A 20,593-nucleotide genomic window follows, 5' to 3' on the forward strand; every position below is an offset into this window, starting at 1 on the left:
CTTGCAAAATATGAAGTCTTTGTTTAATGTAAGAAGACCCAATGACATTACCTTGAATGGCATTAAAGGAGCCACAGAAGACGCAAGAAGAATTCTAAACATGCAGACTTGGATTTGCAACTCCTCATTTACCTTATGGGTCTGGACAAGTCAGTAAAACCCAAGTCAATGATGGAGCCTTCACCGGTCTAGGCACTGAGGAACAGAAGCAATTGTGCAACTGCAAAGTAATAAAATTTAATAATTTAACAGGCACACAGCAAAACTATCAAAAACGCTTATTCATGAAGATGTTAAAAACCCATAGGAGTATGCGAAAAATAAAAACTTAAAGGAGGAAAAAAATAAATACAACAACAGACTGGGAGGCTTGCATTCCATTTTAATCAACTGCTAATGACATGCAGCAGTATCGTCCCGTAAAGCCAACAGAGGTTAAAAAATGGCCGCCAGTAGTTCTTTTAAAATTTAACTGCTGTATCATGGCATCCTGTCTTTGCTTTGTCCCAAATAAAGTACTGTTAAAAAGGAAATATCAGAAGGCTGGATATGCTCTTTCACACTAGCCTCACTTACAAGAAACACGCTAATGATCCAGTTATGTTACGACCATCTGAGGAATGTCGCCAAGATATGCTCAGTAATGATTTTTGATGGCACAAACTATCACTCATCCTTTTATTTCCCTCGCTGCTGGATTATTGTGATGGTCTCTAAACCAGTATAAATCAAAAATCAATTATTAGACTCCAAACCAAGAACAATAAACACAATGCCAATTTCAATAACGCTTCATTGGCTGTCTTATTGTTATAGGATTATCTTAAAGGTTTTACTTTAAAGATTTTCATGGACTGATCATAGGATATAAAGTCAAACACGTTCAGAAGAGCGACTACTTGGCTGCTGTTCCATACAGTAGACGCAGTATTTGGCTCCAGTTTGTGGTAAAGATTACTTATTCAAGGAGTATACACACACACACACACACACACACACACACACACACACAACTACTCTGATTTCTGATTTAGCAGGATCTACAAATTACTGGAGATGCCTGTTATTATTAATAGCTCTGTAATTCTTTAAAATAAATATAATCAGTATTTACTACTGTAAATAATTATGTATGTATTTTTTTTTCAATGTATTAGTATTGTTATGCACTAGTTTGGCAAATATTTTCTGTTGTACATTTATCAAAATTATATCTTTTGACATTTTAATTAAATTTTTTTAAAAAATGACTAATCAGTTACAAGTTGCTAATTTGTAATTAGTAACTAATCAGGAAAATCCATGCTGGCACTGTTTTGGAAATCATGATTATTTCAGTTTTTGCATGTTGTTGGTAGTCCAGGAAAAGAAGAAGAATGGGCTCTACTCTCAGAGGTGACGGAGGCAGAAATCTAGAACAAATAGAAAACACAGAATTTACCAAATCTGTCAAAGCCCCCAAAGCACCCAAGTATGTTCACATGTTTCATACACTGCATTAAGATAAAACTGACACAAATGCACCACCACAGCCCATGAGCTACGTTTAAATTCTTCCTCTGTTTTTAATGGCATATCCACCTACACACCCAACCACAAAACACCTTATTGATTACAGGAAAATTACATGAACCATTTGTCTGACCAACAGCAACTGTTTGTAGTTCTATATAGTTCTACGAATAGGGTTTGCATATTGTAAGAATTACTGCAAAAATTTTTTAAAGAACTGTGTCTTTCACTTTTTTCCTCTCTGTCAATTTAGTTTAGTTTTGTACCACTTGAAGTAAGGGCTGCCCAAAAAAAAACACATCATCATCACTATAACAACATGAATGAAGTGCAATAAATAAAAAAACTAATTTTAGCTACGCACAGCTTGGGTTCGATCTAACAAACAAACAAGTAAGACTGCCCTCTCTATGAAAAGACGTGATTTGCCAAACTTTACCCATCACATCATCAAAAGCACTGAAAACAAAGCCAAGAAGATTTGCACAAGCCTTCACAGACTGCCTGAGCTACAATATGCTGAAAGGTTAAAATGGAATTTTCACCCAATGATGCCAAAAAAAAATATTGTGCACCACAGCTACATCCATATTGCTGAAGGTACACTTTTACTGTAAACTAGCATTTCTACTGCTTGTTAGAGAAATAAAATAAATAAAACAAAAAAGTAGAATTAGAAATATAAATATAAATACTCACTTGGCACTAGAAGTCTCCAAGAGCAAGAAATGGCACGTGTGGCTAGGTTTTTGGGGTTTTTTGTAATTGCTTTGTTCAGTGTGGGTCCATTAAAGGGCAAATGATTTTCAGGTCTGAGTGATTTATGCTCAATAAAGCTACTTTGAAAGTGATTGCTAACCATAAATCATTACATATTCTACTAATTTCATCACAAGCAGCCCTGCTGCGCACATCCTCCACACCGGCAAACCCACAGAGCACACGGGCACAATCGAATCATTAAACGCAGTAGCTCAAACTTGACCTCAAACCTCAGTTCTACAAGAGCCCCATGAATGGGACCTCCACGCAACCGTGCAGCTTAAGTGGGAATAAGCACCCAAGTGTGTTCAGGGCTGTCAAACAGTGGCACTTTCAGCCAGTAATAGGCCCGTTATTAGGTGGGAGTGAAGAAACCGCAGAGTCAACAGAGGATAAAACAGAGCGACCGATCAGGGTAAATAAGTGGCGGAAGAGCCAAATCGGCAACTGGGGCATCATAACACATCAGAGATTCCTTCCCCCCCTCTCTCCTTCCTTCATTCCCTTTGCTCCATTGGCATGCTCTCCCCTCCTCTTCCAGCAACACCCGCCCACTCCTCCCTTCCCTCCTTCCATGTCTCTCTCCCCCACTCAGCCTTTGAAGATGCTTTGTTTTCAGAGTTGCCTCTAATCTTCAAATAGGGTGATCTAATAATGGTTGTAAGAGTGTGTGTGTGTATGCGAGCAAGTTTGGATGCACTGAGCAGTGCGAGTGTGCATTAATACCTCCTGCACATGTATGCAAAATGCACACACATGAGTAAGTGTGCATGTGCGTGTGTGTGTCTGAGCATAGCCAATGATGGAATCGTGCATGTTGATGCTCCCCAACGCAGTGCCCTCGGTGCTGTTTAGATGTCACGCTGGGCCTGTGTCTGTCTGAGATGGGTGGTGGGGGAGACAACCCTGTGTGTGCCTGTGTGTAAGTGTGTGTCACAGCATGATGGCTGGTACAGTCAACACACACAGACAGTTGGATACCAGCAGTCTCCGGAGGCAAAGAAGGGCACGAAAAAAAAAAGACAGAGAGAGCAAATGTAGAACAAAGACTTGAATGTAAAAGTAAATACAGAGTTGATGTTTTAAACTCTCTTCCTGTGAACCGAACAAACCAGGGGAATCAAGATGGAAGCTGTGGTTTTCTTTTCTTCTCCAGGACAAAATTCAAGCTCTGCATCTGACAGCAATCCTAGAATGCGCCACTTTCTGACCTCCATGTATGATACTTTCAAGCATGAATATTATGTGCATAATACCCAGAGAGACTGAAAAAAGTCAATTTACAAACTCTCTTGTCTATTCGCCCTTCTTACATCCAAACAAATGTATCCATTAGAGTGAAAAGATTGCCTTTTAGGAAGGGGGGAGACCTTGACAACAAGCTAGAACGAATACATATATAGCTGCATCCAACATCCTTTCCCTTGAAAGAATTTGGAGCAGTTGCAGAGGCAGCAGCAGCAGCCAAAGCCCATTTGGATAGTAAGAGGAAAAAAAACTCTCGTAAGGCAAAGACCTAATTGAATTGCTTCTGATGGAAAGAGAAGCTCAATACCCTTTTACAGGTTTGAGTAAAGATGGAGGGATGAGTGGAAGGGCATAAAAGTGGAGAGATGGAGAGAAAGCGAGAGGCGATCCGCGTGGCGGTGGAGGGGGGGGGGGGGGGGGGTGATGACAGGGAGGAGAATAATCAAGATGGACAGACAAGGAGGGAGGGAAGGAGGGAGGGAGGGAGGAGGGATGGGAAACAAAGAGAAGATGACAAAAATAGAGGGGGGTGTGGTAATGATGGAGATAGGTGGAGGCAAGGCAGAGACAGGGGGAAAAGAAATAATAGGAGGGACAGAAAACTGACAGAAGTCCTGGTTAATAGTTTGGATTCTCACATCAGCTCATCCCTTTCTTGTTGCCTTTAAAGGAGGAAACAAGCTCGCTCTTGGCAACACTGTATGAGTAACTGATCGGGCACCAATGTGCCTGACTAACTGACACTCTCTCAATAACAGCACTGGCCTTGGTTCCTTGAACACATCACACACAACCTACACTCCCTCTGGCATGCAGTCTCACACAAACACACGAGGCTCCTTCAATAACAAACAAAACAAAAACAAAAAAAACAAAGCAATAAACCAGGACCCTGTATGTACACAACATCAGGCTTCCACACATGCACACACCACACTCTCGCCCGCGGCATTAAGGCCATCCTGCCACATCTAATAAACTCTGAGGATGGATTCAGTGGGACACGGCATGGTGTCCACTTTGCTCTGCTTAGACAGCATCTGTCTTAAGCCTAATTTTCAACGCGTCTGTTGTGTGGCTCAGGAAGTACAATCTGCGACTTCTTACGACCCTTTCAATTTGTTGCAATTAAGCTCTATTGATTTCCATTTTGACTTTAACGAGCCAGCGTCACTCTGTCGCACATTTAAAGCCTCGCACGGAAGATTCTTTCATTTTATTAGCAGCTCTCTTGGGTCACCGGTGTGAACAGAAGAATGAAGTGGGGGGAGGTGCTGGGGTGGAGTGCGGGTGTCGGCGTCTCTCACCAGAATCCTGTCCTCTGACTTGCCGCTCCTCATGTCCTGCTTGATGGCTCGCACAAACTTAATGGCTTGTTTGTCCAGCACCTTTCTGATGCTCTCTGGAAAGAAAGCAGAGAGGGAAAGACAAGGATAAAAAAGGAGCACTAATTACATAATGTAAACACATTACAGAAAAAAGGTTACAGTCCTGAGATGCTCTGAGAAATGCTTTGAAAGGCTTTCAAGAGGGTAAATCGGTAAATTAGAACATAAAGCTTGATGAAAAATGGAAAGAAAAAAACTGAATAAGAATGAGATGCACCAGTTTTCTTTCCAAATACTGATTCTGAGTATCCATTCAATATAAGGGCTCTTATTCTTCACTGTGTGAAATGCACTGATCGGGCCACTCCTGCATATCAAAGTAACATGAGGGTGACAAAAGTCAGTGGGGGGGCTTCAGCTGTTAAAATGCTGTCTAAAGGTTTAGAGTGAATACTAACTACTAGTAACTGATAAATAAAACAATACTGTGCACAAGAGGCTGCTGTCATACCCAACCCAGAGGGGAAGTGGAATCACTAAACTGCAGTGACTCAAAGGCAACTTTTAATGTGAATTGTGATAATACAGCACCTCCTTAGTACAGCGCATCAGACTGAGGCACATCTTTGGAAGAAAATAAATATAGACTAAAGTATATAATCAACCAGCAGTTATTTAAGTTGCTTTAGACTGCAAGCCACTTTGCAACCCGCCACAAGCCCAACTCCTTTTTTTGTGCTGTATGTGTCTTGATCAGCGTCAATCAATTACTCAATCTCTTCTATGCAGAGGTGTTGCCGCTGTTGTTCCCGCCTCCTACTTTTCACGTTAGGCACATGGAAAGGCAGCGAGGTCCCAAACTGCAGTCATGCCACACTATACATATATAAATTACTGCAGATGGCAATAATCTTCTTTTGACTACAGAGGTCTTGGCTGGAATGTGATTAAATCATGCTCCATGCTAAACCCGCTTAATAAAGTTCAGTATCAGTGCTGATGCCAATTCAGCACATTGAAGCTTGATCCCTAATTAACCCTTCGATGTCCAAGCACCCCAGCTATCAGGTGGTGGGGGGTTAAAACCTTTTTCATGTGTTGGTTAAAGTATTTAGTTTTGTCTTCTTTGCCAAGTCTTGAAATAAAAAGTTTCAGAATCTAAAAGCCAGCTGAAATATGTGGTCATCATCAGCAGATAATGCCTCATTTGCCTCGTGTTAAGATTGAAGTCTTCGCATAAAAACGTGACATTTAAACTGCTAATTTCACGGCAAATAAGTAAAAGAGGCTGATGAAGATCACGTGAGAGCTAAAACACTTCAAGTGATTTTGTCCAACAACTAAAAGTAAAGTGCATAGTACTTGTGCATTTATGAAGAGGGTAAACTGGATATTTTTCAGCAACTGATGAGACAAACAAGCAGTCTTTACATGACACCTTGTTTGGGTTTTTCTTGTCATCATTTTGATGTATTGTGATGAACATGACAGACTTTGGATTTAGGACACCAACAGGTGACATATTTTTGGAAATAGTCCCAGTGCTTCTTCTGTCTCAGAGCTTTTTAAAAGCTCTAAAGATGTAGTTATCAATCAAAAAATATGTTCATATCCCAGCTAAATCCCCACGACCATCACGTCTTGTGTCTGAGGTGGATTATTCCTTAAAAGACAGCCGCACAGGGGCGAACAGTCACAGAGAAAAGAAGACAGCTTCAAAGACTCCAACATGAGGATAGGCAGACACATATGCAACTCCTAGCTGAAGAGGACTCATAACTGGACTATTTTTAGCCTCAGAGAAGAAAAAAGCAGCCCAGCTCTTCTCAACGGAACCAAACACACAATTCAGAGCTGCGGTCTTTAGGGACTTCTACCCCACCATGCCAGGCAGGCGCCAGTGGATAGATTGAAGCTCACTGAACCGCACCAGAGGCCTCTGCCAATTACATCCCCCCCCCCCCCCAAACAACAACCAACACAATGAACGCTGCTATTCAAAATAACATCAGCCTATAGCCTCAGTCTGGAACCACGCACATATGCCTACAAGCTGTGATATGTTCACAGCACACATCTCAAATGGGGCCATCCGTGCTAATTATGCACTCATGGAGCCCAGCAGATGGAGATACAGCGAGTCATGCTGTGTCACGACGCTCCACTCACAGTCTCCCAACTTTCCCACTGTATCAACCACACACACACACACACACACACACACACACACACACACACGCACACACACAATTCTCACGGTCCCCATCCGGCAACAACCATGAAGTTGGCTCTCACGCTTGACTGAGCAGCGGCAGATGCCAGCAGGATGAGACAGGGATGGGATTGAGAGGGGGGGCACACTCAGGTAGATCGAAAGAAGGATCAGTTGAAGACAACCAGAGAGTTATTGACATTAAGCTGCGTAAGACCCAATCGCTTAAACCTTTTAACGCACTATCCAGCACCCCTCCAAGGCCTGCCGGTGTGACCTTAGCATCTGTTCCCTAAAAAAGGGGCAAGGTGGGGTGGAGATGAAAAACCAGCATGGGTCAGTCCCCCTTTCCACCGTCAGTTCCCTCTAATATCCCCTGCCTTTTCTGGCAGTTTGATGGATGTGCTCACTCACCTTCCCCAAGCCTCAGGAACCCCATCTCCCCCACCCCTCCCCATCTGGTCCTCCAATGGCAGGTGTGTTAATGGCCTAATACCGCCTGCCTCTTACAACCAGGCCACACAGAAGGTGCTTGACCAGGTTGAGCTGGTAAACAGCGGGACTTAACTCCATCAGGATAATTAGCGGTGAGAGACACCCTTCATCAACACTCTACCATCCAAACAGTGTGTTCGTGTGTCCTGTGCTGTCCGATCTCTTCAGCGGGAGACACAGGCTCAGGCTTCCAGCTGTACCCATGCTGCACGAAAAGCGCTTGCAGTCACACAATAACTCCCACGCACACACGTGCAGCGAGAAAAGAAAGCCATTAAAAAAAAAAAAAACTCCTAATGAATGCACAACAAAGCCACGACGCGCTCACACGCACCGCAGCACTTGAAAATAACTCTGACAGCACTACTGGACCCGTGCGCACGATAAATTTCACCGCGGATCTTTATGACAAATCAATCCCAAAGTGAAGACTCCTGCACTGAGATCGCTAGGATTATAGTCCTCACAAGCCCGAACAGCCATTAACTGTGGTTTTGCCTTGGGGAGGCATATCCTGCGTTTCCCTGCGGTGATAACTCCTTTCAAATCAAACGCAGTGGAAAGAGGTTGTTTAAAGAGCAGCTGAGTAAAAGAAAACTACCCGTACGCGTCCCGAGAGCTGCTCTCATCCATCCTCTCGCGTTCTCGGGAGTGCTCGAAGCGGTGTTAAAAACACACTTTTCCCCGAAAAAGTCATCCCGGGTCGGGAGCTCACCTGTGATTTCCCTGTTGACGTTGGCGAAGCCCGCCGCTGTAGTCTCCTTTGAGGCCATGGTGCGCTCCTCCCGCCTGTCCGGCCCCCTTCTCCTTCCTCTCCTCTCTCAGATGTCTCTTTAGGCAATCGCTGTCCACTTCTCCCCCCCCCCCCCCCCTTCTTCTTCTTCTTCTTCTTTTTCTTCTTTCAGCGCCTGCAGGTGCTCCGGGCGCAGCAACAGTCCGCACAGTGTGGTGAGAAGCGATGCCGCGGTGCGCAGTGGCAAACCCGAGGAGCGCCTCCGACTTCAGCACTCAGACAAGAGAGAGAGAGAGAGAAAGGGGGGGAGAGAGAGAGGTTTGAGATACTCTTCATCATCTTTAGGTCACCATCATTTGTTTGAAATAGCAGATGTACCATAAAAAATAGACAAAGGAAAGAGTCCTATTGTTAAATTGCAGAGATTCTGGGGTTCCAGGCGTCCTAATAATTTACATGTTTTAGACTGTAATAACTACACTTTTCATATATTTTTAATTGATTGATTCTTACATTCAAAGGTAATCACTTGCTGATAAATCATGATTTTGACTAAAAACAATAACAAAAGAAAACTTTCTAGTCAAATCTTCAAATGTCTTTGCTGGGAAACAAAGTGAGACGGTTTTACCTTGTTTTAAGCGACAGAACCTTTGATGTGCTGTTTAGACAAAATTACTATTACAGGAATTTAGATTTGATCATTTGATTGGAAAGAAATACCATATAGAAAACTAAGTGCGGAAACAATCAGGATGGATTTTCAGGCTTAAATACAACCCTGAGCTCGCATGAAAAGCGGCGCTGTACAAGAGTTCCTATATATTTTGGCAAAACAAGTATGCACTCCTATGTACTCTATACATAAGGAGGAGTCCTAATAGTGAAAGAAAAAACCCGTTTTAGCATCAAATCATGCATAAAATATCTAAAGCTAAAGTGTTCATTGTGCAGAATCATATGTATTATAATAATGGGTCAGGTATGGATTCGTGAATTGTATAAACCTTATCTGTTAAATATTGTAGCAGGAAATTATTTTAATTATAGTACTGGTTATTTATATACAGTGTAATATATAAGTAAATATAAAAATCTTCAAAAGAATACATAAGAAAGTAGCCTAATTCAGTCAAAGTACATTTAAAATTGACTTCGGTAAAGTACTTAAATAAATGTTAGCATACATTTAACCACGTTTCTAGCTATATGCTCTTGTAATAGCCAATGACTGTAGAAAACAGTCTACAGTAATTGGTAATAGCATATATTAGCAACTGCAAGCTACTGTGAGGTTAACTAGTCCATTGGCAGTAGTTGAGGGAGGAGGGAGCTTTGTTTTCATTCTACTAAAAACTAAAAACATTTTTTTAACATATATCAAAAATATTTTCAAAGTTCAACTTTTTCAAAACGTTGCCATAATTTTAATCAGCTTCTTAGCATGCTCACCAAATTAACTAGCTAGCCTTAGCTACAAATAATAATTCTGAACTTTATAGCCACTACTTTAGCCTAATAATTTACACGTTTTACACTGCAATAACTACAGTGTTTCATATATTTTTGATCTGCCGATTATTAATTCATTCAAATGGTAATCACTTGTTAATGAATCATGATTTTGTTTTCATATAAGCCTATAAATACTAGCCTATACAATAGTTTCCAAAAAGCTCCTTAGCATGCTCATCAAATTAACTAGCAAGCTTTAGCTATAAATAATAATAAAATAATTATATATATATATATATATATATATATATATATATATATATATTGTGGAGGTATGTAATAACGACAGGAGAGGTCTCAGTGTCTCACTCCAACTTTATTGACTGACTCTCAGAACCTCACATATATTAAGCGCCAAAATCTCCACCCCAGCACTTCCCTTCAACTTGGGTGTGAGTGGAGCCACCTGGTGGTCCGCCACACATATATAATATAATTCTGAACATCCTTGCTAGCTGCTGTTGCTAATACTGTAAGTAAATTATATTCACATTTAGCTACAATAAAACAGCCTCTTTTTTTTACCTTAATGAGGCTCCTAAGTTGCCTGCTAGTTACACCATTTGTATGAACTGAATTAAGAGCTGGTGGTATGTTCAGCTGCATCAGTAGTTAATGTTAGGTGGATAATTTAGTTACACACAGCTCTATAGAGGAAAAATCTGGAGCATCTGTGTCCGACCTTAATGCATGTTTAACTCACAGTGCTTTTCAAGAGTGCCAGGATCTTTGGTTGGCTGCTTGCTGTGCTCCTTAGCTATTTACAAGTAGCCTAGCTAATTTTATTTCTCTGGCAGTTTGAAAGCCCACTGGTTAGGTGAGGCAAACTCTACTATTGTTATGAAAAGTGATATTTAAAAAAAAACTTTCATATAGTCGCTATGAAAATACAAATTAGAAAACTTTTCAATATGGATTTGAATATTTTGATAGTATATTTACATTACATATTTATATGCTGCTCCCTGTTTAATACCCTCAATTTGTATTGTATGTATTTTTGATTCCAATAAACATCTATTTAATTAAAAAAAAACCTGATTAAAACTATACATCCCTTTTAAGAAATAAAGCATTAAGATGAAAGTCAGATAAGAAAAACCTTTGTTTCTCTCAGAAGCAATAGCACTGTAAATTACAAACTAAACGAGTTTGAAATGAGATAAGAAATGAAAAAGTAAGAAACACATTCCGTAATTAAACTTGTTTAAATGTGATCACTGAATGGAAGTCACAACATCTGCTCTAGTAGATGATCCTGCTCATGAGGACCCTGAATCCTCCTGCAGGATTTAAGGCTTCCATGTGTCAAACCATTCATATGGGCTCTTGTATTCCCCTGTGTCCGACAGTAAGTAATTATTTATTTGAAGAATTTTTAAACTATAGCTCTTCTCAGAAAAGAAACGGTTTTGTGATGTCATGAGCAGAAAGCTGATACGATGCGTCTGATAAATGTGTCTTCGTGGCAATATGTCTGTAACAACGTGAGGACATCGGGGGGGAATAGAGCCATATATCAAACAGTTTCATTCAGTGGCTTTCTCCTCAGAGCTGCGAGACCACCGCTCACAGCTGTGATAGGATTTGGGAAGGAGGATTGGGAGGCCAGGTTGCAGCTCAAGCTGTAAGTAACAATGACATATGATTCACCCTCTCATCTGAACGGCTGCTACTTGTCAATGTCATCGCTTATGCAACGCAGTTAGGCTGCTTTTTTCTTAGATGCAGCCTAAATTAGACACAAATTTTGAGCTCGTTGTCTCTTTTTAATATAACAAATGTGTTTCATAAAGATACAAATTAGTGGGATGTGGAGGGTGCAGCTGTCGCCGAATTTCCTAAAATTGGCCCTCCAGGGACATAAAACAAAAGTGCGCAGTCTGGTTTATGCATACATGCTTCGGTGTATATTCAGGGCTGTGTATGAGAGACCTTTGTGTCTGCATCTCATGGATACTCTTCTCTGATGAAAGAAGACCCAATGGGGGGGCATTATGCTGGAGAGAGAGAAATAGAGGGAGAGAGGGAATTGGTGGGGGCGTTAAAGGAGAAAGGTGGCGTGTGTAGGGCTTGAATAAGAGGTTTAAAATCTGGGGGCTGTAGCTGTCTCCAGGTTTCATTGGGTTAAAAACTTCAGCACTGTTCAAAGATGCACTTGAAAGGGCGATCCATTATTTATTCATCAATGCAGCATCTCGTGGATAGAAGTCGAGATGCTCAATATGCTCTCAATTACTTGTCTGTCGAGGTACAGTGTGTACGTGAATCTGCTTACATAAAACAATGCTGGAATAAAAAAAAAGGGTTTACAAAGGTGCAGCAGGTGCAGAGTATTTCAAGCAGACAAGCGTCATGAGGGGGGAAAAGGCACCCATTCAGTGACATCTGTTTATACTCAGACATTTGGTTGTCATTTGGCAGAGAATAACAACAGAATACAGCACAACATCTGTGCTGAGAAAAAGTGAGACACATCACAGCAGCAGTTGGAGGAATAGCAAGGAGAGGAGGAAAGTGTGTAACACACTGGGAACCGCATCCACTCTAATAGTGACTAGATGTAAAGTGTAGTCCCTGCTGTCTTTGCTCATGTTAGTGATGAGTCAAAATGATGCTTTAAAGCAGGGTTTCCATCCATTCCCAATCTCCACCTCGGGCTGAGTTGTCCTCAGCGTGTAGTATTCCCTGGTAGAGCTCTGAGGTTGTGCAGCAGAGCTGTGATACACTGCCCTCATCTGGTTGGATGCAGTAAACATTCAGCCCTAGCCCACCCCTCCACCCCCTCCCCACCCAATGAATGGGAATTTCCATTTCATGTTAAGGCAAACTGCTGTGTCACGTACTGGCATATTCTACCACTGCAAGGCCATGTCATAAACTTTACACTTATATTATATCACAGCGGAGGAAGGATCGAACAGATCCTTTACTGAAAGGGTCACATAACAGCAGCATGTCATAGGATTCTGCAGCGAGGCCAGATGAGAAATTTTGCTGGAGGTGAACAAAAAGAAATTCTAAAGTCACAGCAAAGCATGGGAGTATCACCGTTCTCTGCATTGTGCTTCCAAATGAAACAGAATATGTGGGTCAGTTGTGGTTAGGAGAGGGATCTCAATCAAATCCTTTAAATCTCACTTAAAGACACACACGTAGGGCTGTGCGATATGAACAAAATCTCATATCTCGATATAAGAATTCTATCGTCCCGATAACGATATAAATCACAAAAATGTAACATTTCCTGTAAATTATGTGAATCTCGGGCAGCTCGACTTGCGGGAAGTGTTTCCAGTTGCGCCTAGTGTACCTGGAGTCGAGTGTTTTAACCGATGCATGAAACGATACATTTTTAGACATAAATTGTAACGGCCGCCGTTTTCTTTGTGAGTATTTATTACACAGCGTGCTGCGGGGAAAAGCCTGTTCTAACATTTGAGTCTAAGGTTTATTTTTTAGCACCTGGCGGCTCTTTTTTACTTCTCATCCGTAAATAATCTGCTCTTTCATGTGATTCAGTTTATTTTGAAAAGTCTCAACAGGATCTTGAGCTTTATTGCGAAAGGTTTATGTGGAACATAAACAAGCGGACACGCGATGGTGTTACCGTCGTTGTTGCTAACCACAACACATAAAACCGGCGCGTGTGGTTATATTAAACATAAGAGAAAGAGAGAAAGAAGAAATTAATATAGCCACTACAGTGACCATCAAAAGGATGAAAAAATATTGCCGTAAACAGTTTATTTTGCGACACCATGAAACAAACGATAGCATAAAATGAAACGATAGACGTTTTTATATTGTCATCCGATATATATCATTATATTGAACAGCCCTACACAGGTACACAAAAACACACGCTTCGCTTATCTGTGGTTTGAGATCAGGGCTTGAAGGACAAAGGATAAATAAATAAATTATACCCGATACTCGTTTCTGAAATTTGAATATAATCAAACGTAAGGAGCCAAATATGTACCTCTGACCCAGGACATTTCACTATCAGCCGACCCTAATCCATATTTCACTGTATACATTTTAGCATGTGACGTCGAGTTCAGTATCACTGTGACCCTTACAGAAAGAGCAAACAGACAAGAATGATGGTGTTAAACACACAGAAGACAAAGATAACCTGTCAGTTTCAAAATATTCTAACACTTCTTCATTTATCTGTCAGTAATATCCCAGCCTATCGGGATCTTATCTTGGGTCACATAATACAAACCCTTTTCTAAACATGTTCTAAACATCTGTAACATGTAAATAAAAACAGAGTGCAATGATTTGCAAATCTCATAAACCCGTTACTCACAATGGAACACATAAAACGTATCAAAAGTAAATTGAGGAAATGTGACATTTTCAGAAAAATATTAGCTCGTTTTGAATGAACAACACATCTCTGAAAAGATGGGACAGGGCCTTGTTTACACTGCGGAGCATCTCCTGTTTTTTCTTAAACATTTGGGAACTGAGGAGACCACTTTCTGGATTTTTGGGAGAGGAATGTGCATCGTCTTGCTGAAATATGCAAGACCTTGCTTGAAAATGCCATTATCTGAGAGCATATGTTGCTCTCTTTGAGTATTGATGATGGCTTTCCAGATGTGCAAGCTGCCAGTTCCATATGTACTAAGGTACTGCCATACCATCAGAGATGCAGGCTTTTAAACTGAGCCCTGATAACAAGCTGGATGGTCCCACTGTGAATGATGTGCAGTCCATGTTTTCCAAAAGGAATTTCATATTTTGATTTGTCGGACAACACAGAAATTTTCCACTTTGCCATCTAGTGCTGATTCTGAGCCGTGTCCCTTGCACACAGAGATTTCTCTGCATGCATTATACCCTAGATGAACATTTATTTAGTCTTTGCTGAGGAACATTATTCTGAAATTGTTAAAATGTTCCAATACAGTATTTTCAAGATTGGTGAACTTCTGCCTGTTTTCACTTCTAAGAGGTTTGACTCTCTAAGATGCTCTTTTTTTCCCCAGTCATGATGCCGACCTGTTACAGGTTAACTTAATTATCTGCAAAATGTGCCTGCAGCTGTTTCTTTTCAGTAACACTTACTTTTCTTGCCTTTTGTAGCCCTCGTCCCAACTTTTGTGAGACACATTGTTTGCATCAAATTCAAAATGACCTTTTCTTAAAATATTAAAATGGCTGACTTTAAACATGAGTAATTACATTTTACACTTTTTGGAATTGGGTTGGTAAATAAAGTAGGATGGGGGGTGGTTAAAACTATTCAAGAGAAGAAAATCGCTGACTAGGGCGCAACTGTCAATTTATGTTTAATTTAACATACTGGGAGATATCAGTTAGGGAAAACTCATCTCAAAAGGGCCCTTGTTTTGTTTTGTTTTTTGTTTTTTAAAGTAGTATTATTATATAAAATATGAATTTGAAAATCACATGAGGTTCAGATAGGAAAGACTTGCCATGACACCATTTCATTTAGAGCGTTTTGGTACAGACTTTGGATAACAACATTAGGACAAAGTGAATCATTAGTACTCTTCCAGTTCTGATTTGTGGAGATGAGATGGCAGGATGCCTGTGAGTGTAGGTGTCGATTTCAGGGGAAATCATGAATACTGCTTCATAGGAATAAGTCTTTTTTTTTAACTTCCAAAATATAAACACAAACTCATACTGGTTTGTGGTAAAAGTAATTACCGTAACCATAGAGGAACTGGAAGAAAAATGGAGCTTATTCAAAGAAAATTATATCTGTCCTTGTTTTCGTGAAGCCTCAGTTACATAAAATGTCATGAACAGCTCACCGTCCAGACAAGGAAAGAAGGCTGGGCAGACATTTCTGAATATAAATAAATCCACCAATGTTTTTTGTGAAATAAAACGTACACTGGAGAGCTGTGGATCAGGAACACAATCCACAAGTATTCACTCAGTCATCCAAATGATTGAATTCAAGTGTTCCCATCACTTCCATGGCCACATGTGTATAAAATCAAGCACCTATGCATCCAGACTGCTTCTACAAACATTTGTGAAAGAATGGGTGGCTCAGTTAATTCTAGTGCAACAAGTTTAGTTGTGAAATTTCCTCACTGCTAAAAAATTCTACAGTCAACTGTTAGTGGTATACCAAAGTGCAAGTGATTGGGAACAACAGCAGCTCCGCCGCAAAGTTGTAGGCTGTGTAAAATCACGGCATGGGGTCAGCGTATGCCTAGGTGCATAGTGCACAGAGGTCACCAACTTTCTGCAGAGTCAATCACTACAGACCTCCAAACTTCATATGGCCTTCAGATTAGATGAAGAACAGTGTGTAGAGAGCTATGGGATGGGTTACTGATCCCAGCAGCTGTATTCAGTTCTCAGATCATCAAGAGCAATGCAAAGCTTCAGATGCAGTGATGTAAAGCAAGTCACCACCGGACTCTACAGCGATGCAGATGTTTCCTAAAGTGATTAATCACACTTCTCCATCTGGAAGGGTCTCGGTTTGGTGGTTGCCAGGAGAGCAGCACTTGTCTGACTGCATTGCACCAAGTGTAAAGTTGGGTGGTGGGGGGATTATGGAGCAATAAGGTTGTTTTTCAGGAGTTGGGCTCAGCTCCTTAGTTTAGGATACCAAGATATTTTATTCTCCCAACTTTGTGGGAACAGTTTGGGGATGGCCCCTTCCTGTTCTGACATGACTGCACACCAGTGCACAAAGCTAGGTCCATAAAAACATGTATTAGCGAGTTTGGTGTGGAACAACTTGACTGGCCTGCTCAGAGTCGAAGCCTCATCCTGTTAGAACACCTTTGAGATGAATTAGAGCGGGGTCTATGAGCCAGGCCGTCTGTCCAACTTCAGTGTCTGACCTCAAACATGTACTAGTAGAAGAATGGTCAAAAATTTTCAGAAACACTCCTTGTGGAAAGCCTTCCCAGACAAGTCCAAGCTGTTAAAGCTACAAATGCTCATATTAATCATATTTAAACCTATGGATTAAGAATGGGATGGAACTCAAGTTCATATGCATGTGACAAACAAATACTTTTGGCAATAAAGTGTATATTAGACAAGTACTGAAAGTATGGCTACATGTACTGTAAATGGATCCATACAGTACCTTCTCGCTAGCAGTCCTCTTCAAAGAAGGATGAAGAAATTACAGGAGGTCTAAGATCTGAGCACATGCAGTGAGTGGCATGAACAAGAAGACACGATGAAAGAGGAGAGGCTTGAAGAGAGGAGTGAATAAGTCTGGCACTTTGTTGATCTGCAGTAAACTTCCATTAAAGTAAGAAGATTTCTTACCTGTCTGAAATGTAGGTGAGAAGAAGTAGTCACTTAAATCAGCTAAACACTGCCTGAATGACACTATTTAAGTAATTAGATTATGTCCACTCCTGCTATCACCGCAGCGTTTTTACAAGTGCACTTTACGGTTTGACTCTCATCTATTTTTAGTGTTTCCCAGAGGAAAACATTTGAGTTGACCTTCACAGCAATGACTCTGATTGAAACAACTGATTCCACAGCAGCCAGTTGCTAAATGAGCTCACATACAGATTGAGAGGGAGTGTTAAACAGCTGGCTGTATGGAGACAGCTTAACATCAGCGTCATTCCACCAGAGGCTACACACTCTACTTTGTCAGGGTTCCTGCTGTTACAACACTTCATTTTGTCTGATTCCTGTCTTTCTTGCGTTTACGCCTGAAGAGGAACAAAAAAAGGGGGGTAGACAGTGAGCCAGTGAATTATTAGCAGGAACATGGAGGATCACTTTTAAGACCGGAGAGTGGATAACAGTGTGAGCTGAGCTCTTTGGCTTTCTGTTTCATGGCTCTACTGATCTGTTAATGTCACACGCTAAAAAAGCTGAAAAGAATATCGATTGGACAGGACGCCTAAAGGGCTCCACTGTCCTTTTTCCAGACATCTTTGAGGTCTTAGATGTATTAAAACAGCCAAGATTTGACACCATGCCAGAATAGGAGGTAGGTGAGACCTTCACTTGAATAAATTTCTGCCAGGATGCTCGCGTTGGGGTTTAACCGTTTATTGCAACTCACTCTCAATCACTCTTTTTGGCTCTGCTCCTGATGTTCTCCAGGAGCAAATTATAAAAGGTCCTCTCTGAGTTCAAAGCTCCTCGGGCTGAGCCCAAAGCATTCATAGGAACAGGAATCGACAGAGGAAATACATCCTGGAAAAAATACATACACGAATCTAAATGCTAATGCAGGACAAGAGAGTATCAGGTGGTACAGCTGCATGGCCCAGGAGTGTGCAGAGGAAATTACTTTAACCAGAAGGCTGTGGTCATATATGCCTGTACACAAAGTGCTCAGCAAGATTAGTTCCTTCCCATTTGTAACATTGTGTTTTTTCTTAGTGCAAATAACAAGGAAATATTGACATTAGCAACTATTTTATTGTGATTTTAATAAACAAAATGCACTTTATTGTTTGTTTGTTTTTTCATTTACTGTTTGTTTGTTTTTTGCTGTAAGCTCATCCACAAATCTTAAACTGCTGCCTTTCTTTATGAATGATTACAACTAGACCAGCATTATGTCACTTAATGTTGACATACTGTGCTCATTTCCAACTTTGTATTTTTTGGGAAGATCTCTCTTAGGCTAGGTTTCAACATACTGAATAATCCTTATTTTTTATTAATTTTTGTTAATCCTTATTGTCTGCCCCCATTTATTTATCTGTTAGCCCCTTTGCTATTAGGTCAGTCCCCTTTTTTCATCTTCTTCTGTCCGTATTAATTAAATGCAGTCATGTGAATTTAGTCGTGTGAAAAAGTACACTCTTAATTTTCCATAGGAATTAAGTCAGTCATTAAGAAGTCAGGTGCAGTTGATTAACTGGTTATCAGCAAGTGAGACCACCTCTATAAATGCAGACATTTTGGCAGTCAAACTGCAATAAACCCAGATATGTAAATGCATTGACAAAAGTGACATCTACCCATAAGTGTATCGGGTCACTGTCAAATGCCTGGCATACCAGATTATCAGTCCAGTCCAGCCACAACAGCTAAAGCTTGAAGAAGACAATGGTACCGTGAAGGCCTGGGTGTCTGAAGGTTCCTACATGCACTCTTCTGGACAAAGACCTCTGCCTGGAATCTGCTGGAGCCGCTCTTTCACTTTGTGTGTGTTAGAAATGAAAGGATGCCATATGATTTGAGTGAAATTAAAATGATCAACCAACAGCCTGCTGAATTCAAAGACAGTGAAAATGAAAGTGAAAAAGGTGATGCAGCAGGCTAGTAAACTATTCCAAAATTTCCTTGGAGCAACTCCAAATGGTAATCTGCTTGTATGCCTGACATACATCAGGCATGCTCCTAATGAGACCACAGATGGTCTCCTAGGGGAGCTCCTCCTAGATCTGGACCAGCGCATCACTGAGCTCCTGGAAAGTCTGAAATGAAACCTGGTGTTGTCGAATGGAACAAAACATATTGTCCCAGAAGTGTTCTATTGGATTTAGGTCAGATGAACTTTGGGGCCAGTCAGTGGTATCAGTTCCTTCATCCTCCAGGAACTCCCTGCATATTTCCATCTCAAAGGCCGGGCATTGCCGTGCACCAGTAACCAGGACCCACTGCACCAGTGTAGGATCTGAAAGTGGGTTTCATCCCGATACCTAATGGTGGGAATGGTGCCATTGCCTAGCCTGTAGAGGTATGTCTGACCCACCACCAAACCAGTCATTCTGAACAATGTTACAGGCATCATAATATTATCTACGGCTTCTCCAGGCGCTTTCATGTCTGTCACATGTGCTCAGGCTGGACCTGCTTACATCTGTGAAAAGCACCGGGCACCAGTGGTGGACCTGACAATTCTGGCATTCTATGGCAAATGCCAATCAGGCTCCACAGTGCTAAGGAGTGAGCACAGGGCCCACTAGAGGATGTCGGGCCCTTGGGCCAACGTCATACTAATGGGTTAAGAATCTTCTACAGTTCTGATAAGCTCTCCTAGAGTAACTACCTGTCTTCTAAAATCTCTTCCATGCCATTGAGATGGAGGAGACACAGCAAAACTTCTGGCGATGGAATGTATTGATGTGCCGGCGTGGAAGAGTTGGACTACATGTGCAACCTCTGTAGGGCTCAGGTATCCCCTCATGCTACCAGCAGTCACCCTGACCCTAGCCAAAAGCAAAACTAGTGAAAAACAGCCCCTCTGGTGCACCTGTTGTTAATCCATTAACGCCAAAGCAGCTGAAACGGAAACAACCCCCTCTGATACTTAACTGACCAGATCAATGCCCCACAAGTTTAACAGACTTAATGCTGTGCTCTGATTAAAAGCGTTTCTTTCATGTGTATATGGATATACACTGAGAACATAATAGGTCACCTTCAGAGCTGATGATTGTCCAAATGTATTTTCATGAAGGTTTTTTGTTAAGAAATATTGAATCGATTAAGTTCTCTCCCAGAAAAACAAGGTAACACGTCTTCATACAGGCTAATAACATATATTGTTCAAAGTGACACATTCAACAGGCAGGGCACAGAAAACCTCTGCAGTACTGCGAAATTAGAAAAAGTGTCATGGGATGCACAAACCCTCAAGGCCCCCTTTCAGTCTTTATGTCACAAAAAAGCCACCTAATGACAAATCTATTGATTTTTGGGCAAACATTAGCCACATCCTCTCAAAGAGGTTCAATAATACTGCTGAGTAAATCTCTAGTCCTTGTGTTTTATATCAGCTGAGTTCAGCGACAGAAGGAGTGCAGGCTTTTTCACTTGACCAAACAGCAGCCAGACTGA

The 20,593-nt window shown here is 41.2% G+C and overlaps 1 protein-coding gene across 5 annotated transcripts in view; it reads right to left on the minus strand.

Annotated features, from left to right (window-relative positions):
• Positions 1–8,543, minus strand: part of carmil3 (capping protein regulator and myosin 1 linker 3) — a 95,009-nt gene extending 86,466 nt beyond the window's left edge. For all 5 annotated transcript variants that reach the window (XM_084913747.1, XM_084913751.1, XM_084913748.1 and 2 more), the window contains exons 1-2: positions 8,273–8,543; positions 4,830–4,924 (exon numbers count right to left, since the gene is read on the minus strand). In XM_084913747.1, the coding sequence (XP_084769873.1) occupies positions 4,830–4,924; positions 8,273–8,330 (153 nt within the window). In that variant the 5' untranslated portion in view covers positions 8,331–8,543. The remainder of the gene's footprint in view (positions 1–4,829; positions 4,925–8,272) is intronic.
• Between the last annotated feature and the right edge of the window lie 12,050 nt (positions 8,544–20,593).

The sequence above is a fragment of the Perissodus microlepis genome, chromosome 18 (assembly GCF_051167445.1).
Source record: "Perissodus microlepis isolate ML-2025 ecotype Zambia chromosome 18, ASM5116744v1, whole genome shotgun sequence".
Lineage (NCBI taxonomy): Eukaryota > Metazoa > Chordata > Actinopteri > Cichliformes > Cichlidae > Perissodus > Perissodus microlepis.